Raw genomic sequence first — 23,736 nt, 5'->3', positions numbered from 1 at the left:
TGTATACATTGACCGTCATCAACCCGTGCAGTGCCCGGTCGGAAATGCTCCCGGGAAAATTCAACAGTATCTTCTTAATTATGAAACAATGCGCAACATGTTCACTAGAGCTTTGTGTCGGCGAGATATGTTTGAATTGGTATCAACTAGGTGGTTGATCAGGTTGGTAGGTACGGTTAAATAACTTCCCCGAATGAATCGAATGCGGTTGGCCCGGGTTGGTTGATTTAATTCAATTGAAAAGTTTGTGGCATTTGCTTTCAATACAGCGACTCTCAGTTAGAATTGCATATTGAGAATATCGCCGAATTTTCGTACAGTATTAACCTAAACAAAGAAAAGTAGGAATATTTTAATAGTTTTTACATAAACATGTGAGAATGTTCTGTAATTGCGTATCTTCAGCTTTTTATTCGTCTCTTTTCTAACTACTCACAAGATCTCTGATGCATTTCTTCTTGCTCTTAGAATGCTTAGTGATTAGCGACAAACATGCGAACGAAATAACCGATGTGACTTTTACACTGCAATATATCCGAGACCCGTGACTACCGGAATTATCGGTAGTGGACAATAGCTTCAAAGATTTTTTGATTGGCCATCAGTGATTTAGGTTTGCGAATCAAAGCAATTTGATGTCCATTTCAATAGATTTTCAACCTCTGAGGTATTACGATTGATGCGATTCATATGGCAAATTCCTGTATGACCTTATTAACCAACATATAACTTCGGAACCAATAGTCAGATCTGCATAAACTTGAATAACAGTCAATGGGAGTGTCACATCTTTCATACGAAATCATGTTTGTTTAAATCGGTGGAGAATTCTCTGAGAAATGCGTATGACATTATCTTGGAAGATGGCAAGTTCCTCGGGGGTATCAAGAAACGTCATAGGTGGCCAATAAGCTCAAAGCTACAGTTGATCATTAGTGTTCTAAAACCGCAAATCCAAGTACTGCTGTATATAACGCATTTTTATTTGTATTACATCATTTGGAGATCATGGTAGAACTAGTTTATACGGGAATTCACTGTGTAACCGTACTCGTTAATGCGTAACTCCGGAACCGGAAGTTAGATTATTAAAAAGTTCAATAGCAGCCGATGGAAAGTATGTACATTTAATTTGAGACTAAGTTTGTGTAAATGGGTCCAGTCTGAGATGTAAAGATGACATTATTTGCCACATGCACATAATCACACACAGACATTTTGCGATATCAACAAAAATAATTAATTCTGGAAATTATGCCAATTTTATAATTTAATCATGCTTCTTCATAGAAAATGCACAACAATCTAATATTTTACATTTCTTTCTTCGCTCAAGCATTGATTTTTTCCGAGGCCGAGTCTCATATACTAATCAATTTAGCTCGACAAATTGTAACAATGTATGCATCTGTGTGTGTCTATATGTATGTACACTAATGTCATGTAATTATCTCAGCAATGGGTGAACCGATCTTAACGAAACTAGTTTCAAATGAAAGGCCTAACGTAACCGTTAGCCGTCATTATATTTGCTTTTGGATACGTTGTCTACTTTCCGATATATAGGTGACTTTATCAAAACACAACATAGTTTAGGCAAATAACTATTGAACAAAGCAATTTGATCACTCACAGAAGCATCTGCCATCTTTGTACAACGCATTGATTTGCGATGCGCTCAAACAGAGCAATTTCACCATACTGCATTTATTACAAAAGATTTTTCATGATCTGTGTATAAATCGCGTTCTCTGAACCAATGGTTCTCAAATTCGTTTTTTCATTTACTTAATTTGATTTTTTTTAAATTTTATTCATTTTTCAATTTATTCATTTCATTTTTGTCATTTTTCAGTTTCATTTTGTTACATTTGAATATTTGACTAATATTCTAATATAATTTCATTCATTTTGTTCATTTGAGCACATTTTATCTATTTTATTCGTTTCATTCTTTGGATCTGTACATTTCACATAAGTTATTTGCGGTTTGTTTTGAGTGGTCCATCCAAGAGTGTGATTTGTCTGCGGACAAGTGTAAACATAGCCAGCCACCAACAGCAAGCTGCAAATTTCCTACACCAAGGGCCACCCCTAGGCCCAAACAAAATCAACGACCCCGACAAACTTGTAAGACATTTTAGGCCAATATAAAAGGAACATGGAATTTAACCAAGCGCAGGCGTCATATTGGATCCGCTATTTTAAATTTTACATTTTCGACGCCAGAATTAGAATGAGCGACCGCGAAGACCCCTTGTAAGACGTTTTACGACCCCGCAAACCTATGTAAAGCTAAACATAACAGTATTAACAATGAAAAAAAAATCGCGTCGCAAAGGGTTAAGTTATATAATTACACAATGCTACAGTTATTTTGTACCTTTCAAGAGACCTAGTATAGGTTGTAGATCTCATCAAATGCAACACAAAATAATGTATGAAAAATGTTGTATACCGTCAAAATCTTAATTTATAGCAAAAAACGATTTTTCGAAACTTAAAAGTACCATGCGGTTTTGGGACAACAACATGAAAATTACCATAATTTTGCTATTTTTTTTATTAAAAATATAAAAATAGCTCAACATTTTTATTAGGAAACGTCTTTGTTTTAATAAAAATTTAAGGAGAGCATTTAGTTCCGCATCCAATGACCTACTTTTGATCAAAATCGGTTTAAAAATAGCTGAGTTACTTTTTTTCAAAATTATAAACCTGCTCGCATGAACTCTTAAGGGGTTAGTGAGGTATTGTCTCGCACTATATGATGCTATAATTATATCTTCCGTTATTTTTTCCAATTTCATGTTCAAAGTTGACACACATACTTTTGAATATATACGTAATCGAGCAAAAGAAAATCGTTAAAAGTTCATACGAGCAAGTTTCTAATTTGGAAAAAAATAATAACTGCCATTTTTCTACCGATTTTGATCATAATAGGTCATTGGAAACGGAATATAATTTTCTTCTTTAATTTTTATTACAACAAAGACATTTTGCAATAAAAAGGTTGAGCAATTTTCATATTTTTAATGAAAAAAATTGCAAAATAATGATCATTTTCATATTGTTGTCCCGAAACCGTACTATACTTTTAACAAAAGAACAGAATATAGCATAGCATTGGAAAGGTCATTCCTCCTTCTTTACAGAATAGTCAAAATATAATCGCTTGAAAAATGACCGCGCAAAAAAATTTTAGTGCCGAAAGATCTTAAAATTGTTTTTTTTGTTATGAATCAAGATTTTGAGGGTATATTAAATTGATCAAACGTGGTTTTGTGTTGCATTTGACCAGACCTATAACCTTTGCTATATCACTTTAAAAGTATATTCAATTATTTTTATTTTATAGCACCGTGTTATTAAGTTTTGTAAACTTTCGTAAGGAAATTCTATTCTTATAAAAAGAATTTTTTTGCGAAATAAGTCCACAATAACGAACACATTTGCTACGAATTATTTCAATTTTTTTGGTTCGCAAATGAAGGTTCCAGTATGCACTTATAACGCACCCTGTTGTTAGCATAACAGTTAGCTTTTCCCTCTTTTCAACTACAATGAATATAACACAGTACCCCTTTCCTGTTTTTTGTTATTGTTAGGATCAATATTACTGAAAGCTCTTCTTACTATGAAACCATTATGCATTACTGGGAATGAGAAAATAAATCGCGCAGTATGTGTTGCAAACGATACAGCATTTTATTCAAAAGATCACCGGTACAAATTAACACAGACATAACGAAAATCATGCGAAACTCGTCGCGAGGTAAAAACATTGAGCGATATTCGATTTATTAAAATATGGCTCCTGATAGCCGGATGGCTAGAGCTTAAGTTGCTTATTTCATAAATTGTATTTACAACAAATTGTAAATCTCCGGTTCTCGGTAGCTGGCTTTCTAGAGCAATTATCGTATGATAACACTATTCACATTCTCCCTTCCCGTGATACCTGTGGAGATGCAGAGGAGTCCTCCGTCTCTAGCAGCCACATGTATCGGACTAACATTGCTTCCTACATTTGAACGTTGCCGGCCTCGGTATTGATCAACATGTATTCCCAAGCATAAACTTCCAAAGAACATTTTGCAGTTTCGATTGGTTTCTGGCCATTAACGGAGTAGCAACTACAGGCTATCATTTATGCTGCATCTCCGGGCATCGTAAGTTGCCTTCCGAAGTATTGACATTAAAATTTAAATTATTTAAATTAGATGACAATTTGTAAGGCAGATCTGCGACTATGCGTTAAAAATGATAGGCTGCAAAATAAATCGCAAAACAGTACCTTAGTACCTGAATATATCCCAAAGTTAATAACCATTATTTACGTACAGATTAATCCATAAAATCGTGTTTACAACAATCCTTGCTGATAATTACCTGTTGACAGCTTACTAGTCCTCCGTCCAACCACTCACTCCCTACGATAGTAAACTTCTGTAGAGAAAGTTACCTCGCGCTTCCGGGGGGGGGGGGCTTAATTTTGAGCCCGGCACATATTTTAACAAATAGCGCACCTGCTGGAATGTGCGGCACAACTCGTGCATCTGTGTGTCTATGTACCTTCCCACCCGCGACGACATGCCGAACATGGCCGTTCGCTGGATTTATATGATTCGCTATTTAGCGCACATACCGTTCACTGGAATATGCATGCAATTGTTTCTGGAATGGAAGAATTTTTGATTGCTGGGCTGGGTTGGTAGGGTAGTAAGCCTATTTTGATAAGAAACTAATCAGCGTGTGAATCGAAAACCATCTGGTCATCCTAGTCCAAACCAACACCTCTCAGCAAAATGAAATGAAAGATAAGCACCGAAGTAATGTTAAAATAGTATGACCTGACGCCCATTCGTTAACCGTAATTGCTAACGCTTGTTTGGAGTGCTCTCAGATTTCGAAGGATACATTTTTCAAACTGTGATAAATTCTGCCAATTTACCGCTAATTAGAGTGCGCGATTGCAGTACAATCAACACAGATTCAAAAGCTATCCTCTTGATTGTACAGCATTCTCAGATAGGAATTTTCAGAGCTGAAATACTTGTAGCATGTGAGTTATTTTTGTGCAATTTCGCCCAATTTTCGCTTAACCGGCAAGAGAAAAGCGAAAAAACATGTTTTTTCAGCATTACGACATGATAGTTGAACGAATTGTGATGTATTATGCATCAAAAAACAGCTTAATCTATGCTGTGTGCATCAAGAACCAGTTCGAACTTGTTCGAGCAAGTTATTACTAAAAAAGTCATGTCTGGTGATGCCGGGGAATGTGGTAAATATAGTAAAATGAAGCAAAGCCATGGTACTGCACTCCGTAGCGGAACTTGACCTTCTATTTTGACAAACTTCGCAGTCGATTTTAAATGTAGGGGAGAGAGGGTTACAATGAAACACATTTTTTCTACAATTTAATTTTGATGATAATACATGTTATTTGTGTAATCAAAAGTGATACATAGTGCCACTATGTTGTTAACTAATACATATATTTTTTCCAGCTGGTAAAATTCACGGGAAATAACATTTTTTGGATAATAAACAGTTGGTGGTAAAATGTATCAGTGTGCCCCATGGGTAGGAACTATGAAACACGATGTCGTCTATAGTGAAATATTCTACTTATAAATTTTATTCTTTTGTTTTGACGAAGAATGATCCTAACGCTTTGAATTAAAGTTATATTGAGGCGAAAATCGTTTGTTTACGAAAGAATCCACTATATCATCGCGTAACATCGAACCACCATATATGCATATTAGCTGCAATCCTGAAATAAGAGACAATTTCTACAAAATTTGGCCAAATTTACTAATTTTGCACTATATGAGTAGTATTTAGTGTGGAAAATCGGAACCCATTGACATTTTGAGACAGACCACAAAAACAAACAAAAATCACTGTTCCCCATACGCCATCGTTTCACAGTTACCCAATGGGTCTATTAATGAAAATTGTGAAATCACACAGAACTATGAGTAGTTACCAAAAAACTTTGTTCGCGGCAAATGTTGAGCATAAAATTTGCAATAAATAGCAATAGACTAAACATTTATTCAATGAATGGTAATTCATAAAGATGGAATAATGTTTATCATTGCAAATTTACTCTGGCTATCACAAAACAAACAAATATCCATTAAAAGAGATAGAGTTATCAGATCTCTTCCAAAATATAGCAACACGTGTAAAGAATTAGAAATTGTGAAATATGAGGGAATTAGACGATTCCGATCATGCATTGTGATTTTATTGCGAATGTTTCATAGTTCCTGCTGATCCACTGTTACCCTCTCTCCCCTACTGGAGAGTTACAGAGCCAATGTTGCGATTCTTCTAATCGCTAAGATCCTACTTGGTTGGTGCTCGAACATACGACGAGTGGCTTATGCGACCAGTTTCATACCGTCTGAACCACCATACCAAAGGCTAAATATAATCCTGTGTTTAAAAATGCTATTCTATTTTGTTGTAAACATTTCAGGGTCCTTAAGGAATCTAACAGCCGATTTCTTCACTGGATGAAAACCGGTTTTCGCTGAAAACCAGTTTTCGGTTGCTGGTGACCAATTAGCTGAAAACCGGTTTTCACCGAAAACCGGTTTTCATTTAAGTGAAGAAATTGGCCGTAAAAGTATTCAGTTTCTATAACACCCGAACTACTGAGTGCTTAGTTGCTAATTATCTTGTTTTCGTCGTAGCAAGAATGCAAGAATAGCTCCCCCGTGATAACTCTTTGTTGGAATAGCTCACACCTATACAATGTTCATTTATAACTGCGTATCAAACTGCGATTAATTTCGTTCACACTTGATCGACTTTACTACACCCCCTCCAACGACAAGATCGAATTCCCCATTCATTATCAACGGCATCGGACGTATCACGTTGCCGAGAAGGAGAGAGAGAGAGTATACAAACCGTCCTATCAGACCAATGTCAGTCAATCGCTTGATCCGATAGTGAAGTGATTTGTGTTGTTGTTTTACTTTGCCTGCACTTTCTTAGCGTTCGATTTGATGCTCTACCATACGACTTGATTTAATTAACAAACTTCTGGACTCTGAGCTATGTACATGCGAATGGACACACAAACAAACGGTTTGTTTGTTGGTTTTGGCCTTTCCACAGATCTCTATGTTCGAGAAGCGAATTTATTCAGAAAGGTACAGTGGAAACGGAGCGGACAAAACGTTGAAAACCATGTACTTATGGAAAAGTGCTACGAAATTCGAATTGTGTCGAATTACGTTCCGACATCCTCCCACTATGCACCGGTCTGAGTTCCATTGGTCACATATCTTTTCTCATACAAATAGATGGCTCCTTCTTGGGCTTCCTTAAGCTGGTATGCTCGCTGCGACAGACGACGATGAAAAAGTAGCTCTTTCGCCGTCAGTCACATTGCGGTGGGTGGAGAAAAGTCAACCAACTTCATGGCTCTTATCTTGAGCGGACGTCTTTACGCGTGTTTCGATTGATACAACAATCGGTTTCGCTGTGGTACCCGGTAGTCATAACAAGTGTGTAAACATATACCTTCTTCCTCCCTCTCTCTCTCTATCAGCTATGCGGCGTTGCCAGGAAGGTGTAGCCGAGCCCTGTCATCTATCTATCGGTCGGTATTTGTTTACGCGAAATCTCGGTCTCGGAGGGGATTTTGTCGCATCGTACACCATCACCAGTTCGAATGGGTTCAATCAAATTTAGACCTAATCGGATTGGCGTGAAGGAATTTGCCGATAACGATCGTTGTGTGATTTGCGAAACAATTAGAACTAGGATGCGATATATCCATCGTAGGATTGTCAAGTGAAATGATTTATGAATTTATGGTCTATGTCGATTGATTAGTAAATTCCCTGTTTTTAAACAAATAGGTAGATTTGATTGCTTGTCGATGTTTCGAGATGACGCCTTTATGAAACCGAATAATAATGTGGATTACTGTATACTGTATAATGTATATGTAGTAGTATACTGCCGTTCTACGCATAATTGTACCATGTATATAGGGAATCCCATAGAACATGGAACCATTAAGCTTATAACGGCAGTATAGTATACGTGTTTTAATATTTTAATGGCCGCATAAAGTTTTACTGTATCGATTTTCGCTGGTCGTTTCGGCAAGAATGATCATGTGAGTCAAAAGGTATGTAATGGGGTATGATCACGGTTTCCGAGCATCTTTAAGCGGTTTCATATGTTGAGGTCAGTCAAAAAATCGAAAAAAAAATTATTCCTCTATCTTAAAGTTTAGGTTCTTAAGAATGTTATCTCAAATTTTAAAGAGATCGGTGCACTAGACGCAAAGTTATAGCGTTTTCCATTTTGCCCCCTTACGGAGGCGTAGCTTATACTTAAAACATTACACGCGATATCTCGAAATCATATTTTCCAAAAACGTCTTTGCGGTGACTACGATTTGCGCGTTGCGTTGCGAAGCACGGTGCTATTCGTAGATTGCATACTAACGATTATCATGTTGCCTATATTTTTTCCTTTTTTATTTCGACTATGTTAGTCACATTTTCTTTTTTACATTTTAACGACATTCAATTAGCTAGTCGGTTGTCACGGTAAAGATAGACACGTCTATCGTTACCAGGGCACATGTTAGTGAACTCGGGTGATTCGTAGTTATACTGCCTAAGCTCGACCCTCATTAACAGAAGACAAAGATTAAGCCCGTGCGATATTAAGCCTGTTCTAATGACTTTGCCACTTCTATTATTATCATTTATTTATTGGGCTTTAACCACACAGGGTCATTCGCCGATTTGCCACTTCTAGTTTTCCGATCCGTTTACTTCACATCCTTGCTCTCACTTGAGTACTATGGCTCTAATTTTCATAACCTTCCCTACCCAGTAATCTCTAGCTAATTGAATGTCGTTAAAATGTAAAAAATGTTGCCTATAGGTAGTTCAACTCATCTTGCTTGTAAGATAAATGATCTGGAATGAACTTTATCTCTTTTGAGTTCAGTAAACCAATAGCATGAGAATCGTTATTGTCGGCCACGACCATCTTCACCGATACTTAGGATAAGGTAGGAAATGTTGATGTAAGACCTACTTAAGGAAGGCCACCGACCGACAGGGATAGGTCTAGGATTCGCCACAATCAGGCAATGCGACCGTGAAATGAATATATTTTTATGCTGTGGGATGGTTAGTCTCGGTGTGCACGTATACTCAGAGGAAAGAGATATTTAGTTATGTTTTTCTTGTGTTTAAACTCTGGATGGCCGGCCATCGAGAGTGATTGTCCCTAAACTGTTGCAATTTGAACTCCAAAACAGCTGACCGTGGGAGTATTGCTACAACTGTAAGCTAGTCTGATTTTTTTTTTTTCGAAATTAAGTAGTGTTAATTGTGAAGACTAACAAAATGAAATTAGGGCTTGAAAAGTTAGTCAACGGGTTTTGGAACCTTCTCTGGAGTTTGAAGTGAAGAAACTGCACGACGTATGTGTTTTGTGAATCAGTGTTCATCAATGTATGGGGACGCCTATCTGTTTTGGTGTGATTGCACGGGTGTGGAACATTACTACTCCCGAGGTTTCTTGGTAACGCTTTGTCATTGGCGTTTGTCAGAGGGAAAAAGATGGGCTATCGATGGAACTGTTCGGATATGGAAACACCAGTGAGCAATGCTGAATAAGGATAACTTACGAGATTTATTTGTGGTTCCTCAGCCAATGTGCCCGAAAATTATTCCTCGAAAACGAAACACTTCTGAAATATTCAGAATTGATTATTCGTTTGTTAGACTCTAAAACAAGATTGGCCTACGTACGGTTTCTGTCTGGAAGAGTAAAGAGTCAAGCATAGAAAGTGGAAATAATGCGAAATAAATCTACTGCACGAATAAAGGAATGCAGAAGGCAAAGAATTCTTAACATTTCCTTTCGATCATGCCCATATGAGCCTGCCTAGTTCTAGTTTTCCGTTCTAAGTTTATAACTGATTCGCTCTAGAATACCTATCCGTCTTTCAATTTCATTGCTTTCGTTTCTCTTAGTCTCAAATTTGCCGAAAATAGCCAACAAAATCGATACAGTAGAACCTTGCGGCAATTAAAACATAGTAACATACAGACGAATAAAGGACGTAGAGATGCTGCCTGAAACGGTCTTCGCGGGAAGATCAATAAAGGGTTCAAATTTTAGTTAGAGAAACAAAAGAAAGGATGATGTGGTCATTGACTGTTATGTCAATTTTGCTGGAAACTGAAACTAACACATGCTGGTTGCGCTTCTGGATACGAGTCTCTCGGAACAGTCATTTTTATATAAATGTTGTTAACATTTATAAAAGTTTTCAACCGATCTCTAAACTTTTTTTTTAAATTGATCGTAATTTAACAGTCATGTCCTTGGATTTCGGTTCGGCCGGCTCCATGGACTTACTGTTATAATAATTTTGTGCAACTCCGTGCTAGTAACGAAGGGCCAAAAATCACCAATTGCAATTAGTCACCCAAATGGATAACATAGAGAAATAAATTAAATTACAAGAAAAAGGGAAAATGGTGCAATGAATAAATAATAAATAGGGGAAAAAAGAAATATGATAAAATTAAATGTTGTAAAAGATAGTAAAAACCGGAATAAATTAAATAAGTAACAAATCAAGGAAATACAGACAATAAACTAGGTACCAAACTAAAGAAATGCATAAGAAACTAATGAAGAAAGCGTATAAAAAAATAACAATGAAATAAAATTGAATTATTCGGAAAAAAAATAAAAGATAGCTTTGTAATAAAATAATAAACCTAAATGGAATAACGAAAATGTAAAGAAATCAGTGCAGAGATAATGTAAACAGTAGAAAGTAGATGGGCATCACAAAATAGAAATTCGAAGAACTAACCTAAACATGCAAACAATAACATAACCGCCATTAAGTGTAAAACACAATAGATTATTGATATAAATATGTAGATAATGTTTTTACATGTTTTCTACAATGCTCTGATTGTGTTTTTTTTTTAATTTAATTTTTTTCAGTCGTATTATTTTCTTTTTATTGAAAATTGTTCCACCAAGTTTTAAAATTTTTCGATTAATTTGAATCAAGTTATACATTTTCATATGAAGCGCATGAAATTTTTTATGTATTGCCCGTATAAATCGTCAATCGCCTTGGGGCTTTTGGGTTTTTTGATTCATTTTTCGACCGGCGATGGACAAACTTCCAAATCGCAAAAATAGCAGCTACCCTAAGTAATATGAAATAGAGTTGATGAGTAGATGACGAAAATCGATGTTGGAAGCCATTTTGAAAACCAAAATGGTGACTTCTGGTTTAGATAAATTCTCTATAACCTCAACGAAATAGTAACTATCGGAATGGGGTTGATGAGTAGACGACGGAAATCGATGTCTGAAGCCATTTCACAATCCAAAATGGCGACTTCCGGTTTAATTTAATTCTTCAAAACCTAAAAAATATGAGTATTTTCGGAATTGAAGGATTATGTAGTATATGTAGGGATAGATATAGTCATAATACTATTATAGAAAAATTTGGTCAACCAGAAGTCGCTATCTTAGCCTTCAAAATGTCGTCACTCATCGATATTATCATCTACGCGTCTACTCGACATTGCCTCAATTTTGAGTAGGTTCTGTATGGCATGATACAGGATTATTGTAAGCGTAATAGAGAACAAATAGCGCAAATACAAAGTCTTAACGTTAAGCATTTAAAAGTGATTAACGTTAAAAGTGCCACGCAGCCGAAATTGTGAAAATGGTCTTCTATTGGAAGTTATCCTTTCTGTAGCGGGTGTTCAAAAATGAGAATGATTTCAATACCTTTCTGTAATCAGAGTAAAGAGCGTAAATTTTGTTCTCTCCAGGAGAATTGCTCTCCCCAGAAATGGATGGCATATTTTTTTTCACTCGAGTGCTGTCAGTTCAAATAGCAAGCACTCCGTGAGCGTGTTGTACGGTTTAACGAAACGCATGGTCATCGTGGAAAAAAGTGTACGGTTGACCACTTTCGAGACGAAAACGTGCCCGTGAATAAATTTACCGGATCCTGGCATCCCTGAGGATGGAGCGGAAGGCCGGTAGCGGCCGTCCGGCGAAGATAGTGACGAAGAAAAAGAAGAAATCGTTGAAAAAGCTGTTCGACAATAAGGACGGAACGAGTTTGCGTGACGCCGGCCGAAAATATTATTGCTCCCACACCTTGGTTCACCGAACTCTCAAGATGTAAGCCATCATCTGTCGGAAGAAGACTAGGTACTCGGACGAGTAGATAGCGATCGTGAAATCACAGTGCCGGTGGATGACGAAAAACTATCGCGGGACGTCGTTCGTGCTGGACGACGAAAGCTACTTTCCGCTCTCAAAGACTCACATCCCAGGAAATGACAGCTACTATTCCAGCGACAAGTCAGCTACACCCCCCGAAGTAAAATATAAGTTTGAACATAAATTAGAAAAAAAAGTTATGCTGTACATCGCCATATCAGACAGAGAGATTTCAAAGCCGTGGTTCAAGTCGAGCGGTCTGACCATCGATCAACAAGTGTACCAAGAGGTGTGTCTTGAAAAATATCTTCTGCCGTTCTTAAAAGAGCATCATGCGGATGGGAAGTACGTCTTCTGGCCGGACACGGCGTCTTGCCATTACGCCAATAAGACGCTGAAGTATCTTGAGCAGAAAAAGATACCATACGTGCCGAAAGAAAGGAACCCGACCAACTTGCCCTAGTGCCGTCCCATTAAGGATTTCTCGGCTCCAGTGCACAAAAATAATTGGCGGACCAAGGATACGAAGTAGACCAAGGATACGAAGTAGGATCCGCAATTGTATCCGGAAGATGGACGTCAGTGCGGTCAGCGCTCTTGTGAGAGCGAATCCGTTGAAATTTTTTTTCGTTTTTTTAAACATGACATGACTGAAACAATTTTCATTTTTTATTGAACACCCGTTATTCTACAACCAAGTCTCGAATTGCAAACAAGACATATTTTGTCGTAACCCATCGACAGAGTAGACTATGGGCATAAATATACACTTTTTTTTATTTCATCACTTAATGGAATGGAAATAGGCTCTTAACTTCAACTTCACAAATAAATCGTTCACCGCAATTTTGAAGCTTTGTGTTCGCGAAAACGAGATAGTTCAAAATGTGACTGACAGTGAGAACCTACACTGCAAACCCGTCGTAAAAGAACCTTAATTGCTCTTTCAATGGAGTAAAAATACAAACGGATCTAAAGCCAAATGCCATCAATAGACGGTTTAATTTAAACAATGTTCGCATTATGCAAACTTCCGTCCGATCCCAGCCAACCGATTGAAGCTCTGCTCCATCGACAACCGGCTTGATCTAGGTCACTGCGGTTGACGTCGATGAACGTCATCTTATACCTCGCCCTCCCCCCACCACCACACCCATAGCCAATCAAACATTACCTGCTTTACGTCTGCGATATTTCGTTCTTCTTCGCCGACGCTGCTGCAGCTGTTGCTGATCCGGCGAGGCAGACAGTGATCTCAACGGGAAGGGTGATTTGTCTCTGTAAGCGGAGGATCGTTCCTCGTAGTCCCCTTCATCCTCCAAACAGAGCAGCGCTTCGTCTACCGAACAGCAGCTGGCAGACGTGGTGCTTCCGCTGTTGTTGACGCTCCAAGAGTTCTCATGAACCGTGTTCGAGTTGCTGCTATCGATCGATCGCAGATCCTCCCGGGAAACTTCGGGTTCATCGTCGAAATCCTGCATTCGAGAGTAGAAAAAATCTGCTGGCGTGTCAGTGGGTTCAGGTTGAACGTCCTCCGTCTCCCGGGGAGGTACCGGTGGTAGTGGTATATCTAAGAAATCTGAGTCATCGGTACTGCTGCTCCGGCTGCTACGCTCGCGGATAGTACTCAGCCGATTGAATTCACATCGAGCTGGCACACGGTGGTGAACTTCGTCAGCGGCGTCCATTGCAGACCACAATATAATTAACTTGGCTATAAACCAGCCTGTCTTGTCTCCCTCTGGCTACCGAAACCGCTGCGCAGCGGTGACGATGCTGCAAAATCACAGTCTGACGCACAACACTGCTCGCGTGTTCTGCCTCGGGGTTTCCTTTCGAATTGAATTTCGCTGTAGCTACGTTTGAGCACCAAACAGATCCAACGGGAGGCAAAACAAACAAATTTCCGTCGAAAAAGTCGTAAATTCATCCAACACTACACATTTTCAGCTACAGCAACTTTATTTATATTCCCGGGCGGGCAGATTTCGGCGAACTGTGATCCATACACCGTGAAGATATGTCCGCACCACGAACGGATTAACTTTTAGGACAGTAGCAAATAGTTGAACCTTAGATCACTAAACGGGCGCAAAATAAGCACAATAAAAACAACGTCACAGAAATCCTCCAAACTCGCCGGTGAAAGTTACGACGACCCCGCGATATAAATATTTTCGCAATTGCCCAACGAAGGAAAAACGCACGCTCACGGTTCACACGATGTCCGCGCTACTGGCGGCGGCGCGGTAAGTTACAATGAGCTCAAGTCGCGTTCTGCTGTGCCGTGTGTCCGTGTCGTGTGTCTTCCATACCTACTGTTGTGTTGTCAGTGTTGGAGACATGAAACTTGACGGTCGCGCGCAGTTTATTCTCTCTATCTTTTTCTCGCATATTTTTTTTTGCTCCGTCGCTCATCCATTCCTGCTTTGGCTCATTGTGGGGCCCGCGCACCGTTTGATGATGCATGCTGCTTGCCGACTTGCATGGGTTGGGCGGTATGGACTTATGCGGTTGATGCGAGGAAGCGAGCGGCCCCGGGGAGTAAATCAAATACACAGGTCATGTGGCGGGATCACAGATGCGGGAACAGATTGATTGGTGTTTTTTTTTGTTGGCGGCTTTCAAAGCGATTGCCATTTTTTCAGCACTTTTCGAGTTTGTTGACAGGTTAAATCCATTCGGTTTAAAATACTTTGCCGAACTACTACTGGTAAGTGATTGATCAGTGAAGTTGTTTTCGGAGAGTTCATTTGATCAAGTCTTTTTTCCTCTCTTATTGTTTATTCATTGATCATTCATCTGTACCTTGGCTGTGTACGACAAGACGGACTTGTGTATGCGAAATGCATACAGAGCGATTAACTCGTAATACTCGGGTATAGCAGACATACACAATTGGCTGCAAGTACGCTTAAACTAACCTATGTACTAGTGTAGGTCCATACGACAATCGTTCAGTTTAACACTGTGTGGTTTTGTTATAATTGAACTTTCAGTCGGATCAATAGTTCAAGCCAACTTACTCATAATAAATTTGCACCACCATTGGCTATGAAATTTCTAGGACGACTGTTGGAGCTCTGTATGTGTATAGGATGTATACATGTACAAGTTATACTGATAGTCATAGGCAAAATAAACCTTCAACTTGCATATTTCTTATAACATCACAATGACTCGATGGAACTCATACTGACATTCTAAGCTGTTTTTATAAATGATTGTAACTTGTTGATCGGATAATAACTAACAGTATAAGGGCTGCAGAGTGGAATTAAGGGCCCGGGGAGTACAGCATAAGGACCCCTCCCTCATTGTAGATTTTTCGAACACAGAAACGGAAATCTATTAAAAAATAGTTCCCTGCTATTATAATGCATATAAATTTTTGTGGCAGAACTATAGAAGAATATACTGAGTGCTGTAAATTCAAATGATTTTTTTATTTAATTTTTTTTCGTTTATTTTCCAGCGGTCTCTGTTCACACTGAGTGCCTATCACTGACATCAGAGAGGTGAATCCACAACCAGATATCGATTCGTCAACACATGGACCGGGACCTACGGCTCTACGCGAGGAAAGACGTGACACAGAGTTTTCACCTCAAAAATCTCCCTACCGCGGCTGGGATTGAACCCTGATCCACAAATTCTATACAGCCGTCCACTTTGTTCGCCAGAGAAAGATTACTTAAACGATTTTGGGTCCTCTTCAGGTTCCGCTTGACGATAGACTAATAGTCCTCGATTGAGCAGTGCTTTAGTGTGGGGGAGAGTTCATGTCCTTGGGCGCCACCTGAACGTTGTTGGTAGCATACCACTACATGTCCTTTTTCCCCTAACGGCAGGATTCAAAATTCGGCCAAAACAGCACAGAACGATCGTGTTGCTTAATGAAAGGTAGCAAACGTTTTTTTCCATGCACTCTTTCACATAAATTTCCTGGTTGAAGGTCTCAATTGCAATGAAAATGTTATTTTTCAAACCACAGCTCCAGAAATCTTGCCAAATTAGATATTTATGTGTGAACTTCGACAGATGTAAATGCTTGAAAATATCGAATTTGGCTACTTTTAAAGGTTTCGCTAACTCGACGTGCAAGTAGTTCGAATTCAGGTGATACGCGAGCAAAATTTCGCTGTGTGGCTCCACTTGCTTGGACGACACTTTTATAACCGAAGAGCGAATGTCAAAATAAAAACCTATTTTAATCAACCTAGTGGTGCAATTGTGCCTTTCTCATTTATCCAAACCATGATTTAATGGATGGTTTTGTTCAATATAACATTGTTGAAATGTCTATTACATTCTTATTACACTTGATGAGCATATTTATCTGCACGACTGTCACGAACCTGATAAGCAACATGTCGATACTGACACACTTGAAACAAATAAAAATATAATATTTATATAGCTTAATTAGCATGAGTTCAATGTTGTCTTCATGTTAACTTCATGGTGGAGAAGAGAAGAGATATAATTACTGGGAGAGGGAGGATGCGTCGGGAATCACCTAACTTATTGTAGTATACGGGTGGGTGGTGAAGGGAATGCATGTGGGAGGTTGGTCTGAGAGGGTGGGCTTGAGAGGTAGGAGGTGGAGGGGTAGATGGAAGGTTCAACACCGAACTTCATACTATAACTTCCATTTGAGACTAATTGAAATTTGGTTGTCATCACCAAAGTGGCTTTAGATTTGGAATTCGCCCGGAATCCCGGGACTTCCGGAATTATCGATAGTGGACAGTACATTCCAATAATTTTTGATTCGCCATCTAGTCCTGCGAATCGAAGTAAATTGATGTTCATTTCAATAGATTTTAAACCTATGAGGTATTACGATTGTACAGGTTTATATGAGAAATTCCTATGTGACCGCAATTACCAATCTGTAACTCCGGAACCAAAAGTCAGAACTGAATGAAATTTAATAGCATATCCTTCATAGGTGACCAATGTGGTCAAAACTACTTTAATTGGTCATTAGTGATCTAGACCCGCAAATCCAAGTAATGTTGAACGTATTTGAATATGTACTACATTATTCGGACATCATTGGGTTACCAGTTTATATGGGAATTTGCTGTGTGACCACACTCTTCAACCCGTAACTCCGGAACCGGAAGTCCGATCAACAAAAAATTCAATAGCGTCTTATGGGAGCGTTGTACCATTCATTTGAAACTGAGTTTGTGCAAATAGGTTTAGCCGTCTCTGAGAAAATTGAGCGACATTTTTTGACACACACAGACATTTGTCGATCTCGACGAACTGAATCGAATGGGATATGACATTCGGCCCTCTGGTCCACGGTTTGAAAATCGATTTTCGGAGTGATTGCATAGCCTTTCCTTACATCAGAAAAGCAAAAATAGGCATCTTTCTGCACGCAGGCAAATTAGGGTTTTTCAGATTTTTGAATAACGTGCAAATAAATGCGTCAAGTTTAATTGGAACAAATTTTGATCGAAAAATCTTTTAAATATCTCTACGAAATTTAAAGGGTTTTGATTTTCCAGTATTTCATATTTATCCAGTCGTGTTTCATCTAGATTTTGTTAAAGAAAAAGCCAGATCCAGCCAAGACGGTACCAGTCTCTGAAAATACAGCATCTCATTTGCTCGATAGTGTAGCTGACTTTCTTTGGTTTCGAGGAAAACTGATTTTTGCGAGTCTTTCATTTATGTATTGGGTTCAATATTATTAAAAAAAAACTTACTATTGCAACCTTATGCAAACTGTAAAAATGGTAGCAAAATCTAAACGCAATAAATTCAAAACAAGGAAATAAACGAGGAAAAAATGATAAATAGATAATATGGAACAAATCGAGAAAACGGCAAAGTGACATTTAAAATAACGGAAAAGGATTAATAACATGCAAATTGTCAAAAGCCTACCAACATCCAAAATAAAAAATCCATAGCTGAGCAACAACAGAAAATTAACAAAATTAAGACAAATGAAAGGTTGAAATTTGAAAGATTGTAAATAAATGAATATATGGAAACATAAAACAGATTGAATAATTGAAACAATCAAACTAATCGAAGGAAATGAAAAATAAAAATAGACCAAAATTGAAGAATTAAAAAAATATTTCAAAATGGTTAAAATAATGAAAAACGGGTGAACTACAAAATGAAAAATAAAATATCATAAACATAGAAAACAGGGAAAATAATGAAAGGAAGAAAAATAAATATAACGAAAAAATACATACAAAGCTACAAAAAAGTGAACAAATACAGAAAAGAACAATAATACAAAATGTTTCAAATAAAAAGCTAACTTTATAAAAATGGAAAGAATGAAAACAGGAAAATGGAAAAACATATTGAAAATATTTCGAAATAGAAGAAATGATTAAAAACGTTCATGAAATAAACAAATAAAAATCAAAAAATGGACAATTTTTTGTCCATTTTTTGATTTTTTTGAAAACATGAACAAATGGATATTGCCCAAAAATAGACAAAAGCTATATTAAAGAAAACATATAAAATCAAAATGATTTAAATGGGGAAAAAATAAAAGACGAAATGAGAAAAATAGTAATATTAAAATAAAGAAAAATATGAGAAAATTTAAAAAATAAATGGGTGAAATAATAAATAAATTCATATAAAATAAGATGAAGTGGAAAACAGAAAACATGCACAAAACACAAAAGGAATAAAATTAAAATAAATATCCATATGATAAAATGAACAAAATAGATAACATGAAATTAAAAATTGTTCAAATGGGCCAGAAAGGAAAATTCTAAAGGTAGTGGAACACAACAATTTAGGAAAATTGAAATATATTGAAAAAATCCATGCAAAAATGTAAACATTTCAAAACTGATCAATGGAGGACAGAAAAATTCACAATAAAATAAAAAAAACTAAATCGAAAAAATAGAAAAAAAAAAATGCGTATGTTTAAGAAAATGAGGGTGACCTGATATTGAAAAATATGGAAAAAGTGCAGAAAATAGTAAAATAGGAAAAATATGGAAAAATACAAATAGAAAATCAGAGGGATTAAAATGTATTGATCAGTCTGCTTCCTCATCTCGTACAGATCAGAAGCCAAATAGCGCACCGCTTGCGAACAACACACAAACACGGAATATATTAAAAGATTCATGTCGAAGTATGGAGAAGTGGAATCAGTCTCTAACGACACATGGAGAAACTTTTTCCCTGGTATTCCCAACGGTGCTCGGGTTGTGCGAATGTGACTGAACCAACCTATACCGTCTTATTTAACTTTCGAGGCCAGATCATCGCATGGTGTTAACTACATACAAAGAACCCTTTGCACATACCCTGGACAGACGTCCATGTGCCAGTTCTGTAACAAAACGGCACACTACGGAAAGCCATGTGCCAAAACAACTAAAGAAAATTCATCTACTACAACCCACACCACCAAACAGCCTTGGACATCTGCTGATACACCACAAACAATATTCCACGGTATCCCAAAGCCAATAGTTAACGTACGCAAGGAAGAAATAAACAAAAAGGAAGACAGCTATACCAGAGTCACACGAAAACACAAAGAGAACCAAGAATCTAACAGCGACGAACAAAGCTCCAACGATGAAGACATGAACGTAAACACGAGCGAGGGAGAGGGCAGACGGACTGAGCAGCAAGCCACAGTAGGTAAATCTGACCATTGCTCACCACCAAGAAAGAAGATAAACACCAGAAGCGGAAAGCAGTGCGCCCAGAAAGGCAGCAATAATATTTGATTATCTTTTGTACTATTATTTTTTGAATTGTAATTATTTTTGAATTGTATACGAAATCAAAAAGGCGAATGACCCTTGGGGTTAAAACCTTAATAAAGAAACAAACAAACAATTTATTGAAATAAATTAAATAAATTTAATGAAATCAATTGATGAACGGATGAAAAAAAAGTATAGATAAAACACAAAAATCAAATAACATGAAAAGATGAAATGAATCGAAAAAATGCTACAAATAGAAAAGTGGACGAAGCAGCAAAAATGGTAAAAATATAGAAAGGAAAATATGTAGCAAAATACATAAAACAAAAAGTAAAATAAGAATGCATGGTAAAAATAGAAACATTAGAAAACCTGGATAAAATAGAAAAAAACAACAACAATGCAGAAAATTAAAATGCGAAACAATTAAACAGAAAAAAATGGGAATGAATAGAAATTCTAGATCACGTGAAGTATAGGAGAACCCGGGGCTATTCGGACCTACCTATGCATATCGCCCTGTTAGGTTTTTTTTAAATTTTCTTTTCAAAGGAATTATTATGAAATTTTATTGGAGAAACTCCAATAAAATTTCATTGAGGTGTTTATTGGAGAAACTCCTTAAGAAGCAAAAAAATTAATTGCGTTGCAAAAACTTAATCTGGTTAGTCACAGCTAACTCGATTGGCGCATCATGTAACTTCTTTGCTGTGGCGTGTACAATCCTGTGCGTAGTCACAAGCCGCTGAACGGTGGTTGATGGAATAGGGAGTAACCTTGAATCTTTCTGCATCGGTTAAATTATTGAACGTTATCAGTACCACATTGCCAGTATGGTGGAATTGAATGTGGGACACTTCCGCAAGCTCAAGCCCCCATTTTTACCTTTGCTCTGCTTCGCGCACTGTAGCTCTAAGACGAGTCTTCGTCTCGCCTTGCCGTTTTTTTTTTATTATGGGACTCATATGCATTAATAGTCAGTATAGCTTCATCAGCAAGAAATCAATTCTATCTATTGTTTTATTACCTATCCACTGCACAGACAGTATAATATTGTTGCCTTCGACTGATCAGTGCAGTTAACCACCTATAAAGAATAAACGTGCCCCTGCTAAGAGTTTATACAAATTGGATGAACTTTAACACTCCTAACACCAAGCCCCAAAATTAGGTGTTATACTATTTTTATTTGATATATCTTCACTGTTCCACAACAGCTCAGAAATTTTTTGACACATGGTGGATAGCCCCAAGTTTGTAGATGTGTGTTTAGATGCCATAAGGTTGGAAATTCGTTAACTGTTAATAATAGAAGTTTTTTACTCACAAAATTCCACTGGGACATTAGCAATGCTGGAAAACTGATAAATTGCATAAATACAGAACATTTTGCGGGCAAAAAAACTTGTCACTTGCATTTTCATGTACATCTATAACCGATTCTCAACCTTATGGCATCTAAATACAACTTACGACAAATTTTGAGGCTTGATGTTCCGCGTAACTTTTTGTGGGTCTGGAGAATAGAAGGGTTAAGCAAACTGGTATCAGATCTATCGTGCACGAGGTTAGACAATTATTAAAAGTAAAAATTAAGCCTAATCTCAAGAATATGACTTACATACAGCTACACCACGTTCGTAACTACATACTGATAATGTGTGGAATATACGAAAATATAAATTTGACAAATCAGGAAGTGGGGCAATTGGCCGACGGGTTGTTCAATTCACACAACAAGTCGGAATATTTTACAATTGGTCCTAGATGAGTACATCCCGCAAAGTTTGAACAAACCAGTGGTGATCGATTATACGTCGGTCAACTCACTTGGAATGATAATTTTATACTTTAAAAAATTTCATTAGTATTATCTCTTTTATTCTTTTCGATAATTTTTTTATTTAAGTAATAATTATAATTTAATAATTTTATAATTTTATTCATTTCATTCACATTGATTATTGAAGTGCATTACAATTTTTATAATTTTTTCGCTAATTTTATTAATTTTATCATTTGAATGAATTAATGAATTCACTATAATTTTTAAATTCACATTTCATTAATTTTATTCATTTGATTAACTGATTAACTCATTAACAAATCATTCACTTGATTCTGTTTATCAATTTAGCCTAATTTAGCAATTTCATTCGTTGACTGATTCTTTTTTTCGTTTAAATTTTATTCAATTTTATTCTAGTCATTTTATTAATTTTATTTAATTTTAATTTAATTAATTTAATTTATTATTTTTATTTTATCATATAATTCGTCAATACCAATCGTTTATATTCATTGTATCTTTTTCATCGTTGTTCTAATTTAGTAATTATATTGATTTTATTCATTTGTGTATGTCAGCTATTTCATCCATTTATGATGAACAAATCAATGAAATAGCTGGCATGCATAAATTGCATTTGCATGCATTATTATTTTTTGTGCATTTTGTTCCTTGTAATTATTGTATTCATTTAAAGCATTTATTTTATTTCATTCGTTTATTTTTGTTATACATTATATTTAATTTGTTAATTTTCTTCGTTTCGTGTATTTGGAATTTTATTAGTTTTGTTTAATCTCCATTTTATCCAATTTTTTTGTTTTTTTTTCTATTTTATTGATTTTTTAATTTATACATGAAATACGTTTAGTATATTCTGCTTATTTTACTCTTGTTCACTATTTCTCTCATATTTTAATTTTATTCATTTAATTAATTCTATTCATTTAATTACTTCGATCCATATTCACTTTATTGATCTTATACAATTTATGTTTTATTCTTTTTGCTACTTTCACTGAGACTTCCATTTACGGACTCTATTTACGCAATATTCGATTCATATAAGGGTCTGTTCATATACCATGTGGGCAGAAATACCTTGGATTTTAACCCCCTCCTCCACATCCGTGGAGAAGCTTGGACAATCTGTTTTCCTACAACCCTCCTACCCACAATGTCCACGTGGACTTTCCTCATTTTTACCTGATAATTTCATTAAAATTCCAGGAATTTCTCAATTTTTTTCAATGCATTTGACTACATTGATGTTGAATGTTATCCTAAAAAGTATATTTCGTATAATCTTTGTCCACAGAATTTTATATTTTTACCTTTCGAAAAAATATCTCATATTTAAACAAAATCAGTTTAAAAATTGTTTCTCGAATTGAGAATTGACGAAATTACAGAAGATTTGATCAAATGTTTCAGGGATCAAAAATGTGTAAAGTTACAGAACAGCGTATACGATTTCAGCGTTTGAGGAAAATAATTGGAAGGAAAAAAGCAACAGCTGATGCCAATGATGGCGCTAATTTGTTCTACATTCTAGAAATGGAAAAACGCGTTGTCAATTCTTATACCCTCACCCCCCCTCTCCTTGGACAAGCGTTGACGTTTTCGTATCCCCTACCCTCCCTTAACTGTCCAAGTGGTATATTAACGGCCCCTAAACTTTTTTAAACGAACTAAATTCGAAATTGCGAAGTCTTTTTTTACGAACCAAGTTCGTATATAAGTTTGAGTACGTGCAGTGCCGTATAACGTTGTATATATTTTTTTATATTTGTCGGTTGTCGCTGTAAAGATGGATATGTCTTTCTATACCTGGACACATGCTAGTGAACTCGGGTGATTCGTAGTTATGCTGCCTAAGCTCGACCCTCATTAGCAGAAGACAAAAGTTAAGCCCGTGCGATA

At 36.7% G+C, this 23,736-nt stretch overlaps 1 protein-coding gene across 8 annotated transcripts in view; it reads right to left on the bottom strand.

Moving 5' to 3' along the window:
- The window catches only part of LOC131691471 (liprin-beta-1), a 151,435-nt gene that overhangs the window by 56,178 nt on the left and 71,521 nt on the right, over window positions 1-23,736 (bottom strand). Inside the window, exon 1 of one of the 8 annotated variants that reach the window (XM_058977890.1) lies at window positions 13,463-14,580. The exons of the other annotated variants lie outside the window; for them this stretch is intronic. Coding sequence (XP_058833873.1) covers window positions 13,463-13,976 — 514 coding nt within the window. The 5' untranslated portion in view covers window positions 13,977-14,580. Of the gene's footprint in view, window positions 1-13,462; window positions 14,581-23,736 lie in introns of those variants that run through there. 8 annotated transcript variants of the gene reach the window in all.

This window comes from Topomyia yanbarensis, chromosome 3 (genome assembly GCF_030247195.1).
Source record: "Topomyia yanbarensis strain Yona2022 chromosome 3, ASM3024719v1, whole genome shotgun sequence".
NCBI lineage: Eukaryota > Metazoa > Arthropoda > Insecta > Diptera > Culicidae > Topomyia > Topomyia yanbarensis.
Note: the sequence above shows the minus strand (reverse complement) of the source record. Positions and strands in the feature narration are given on the sequence as shown.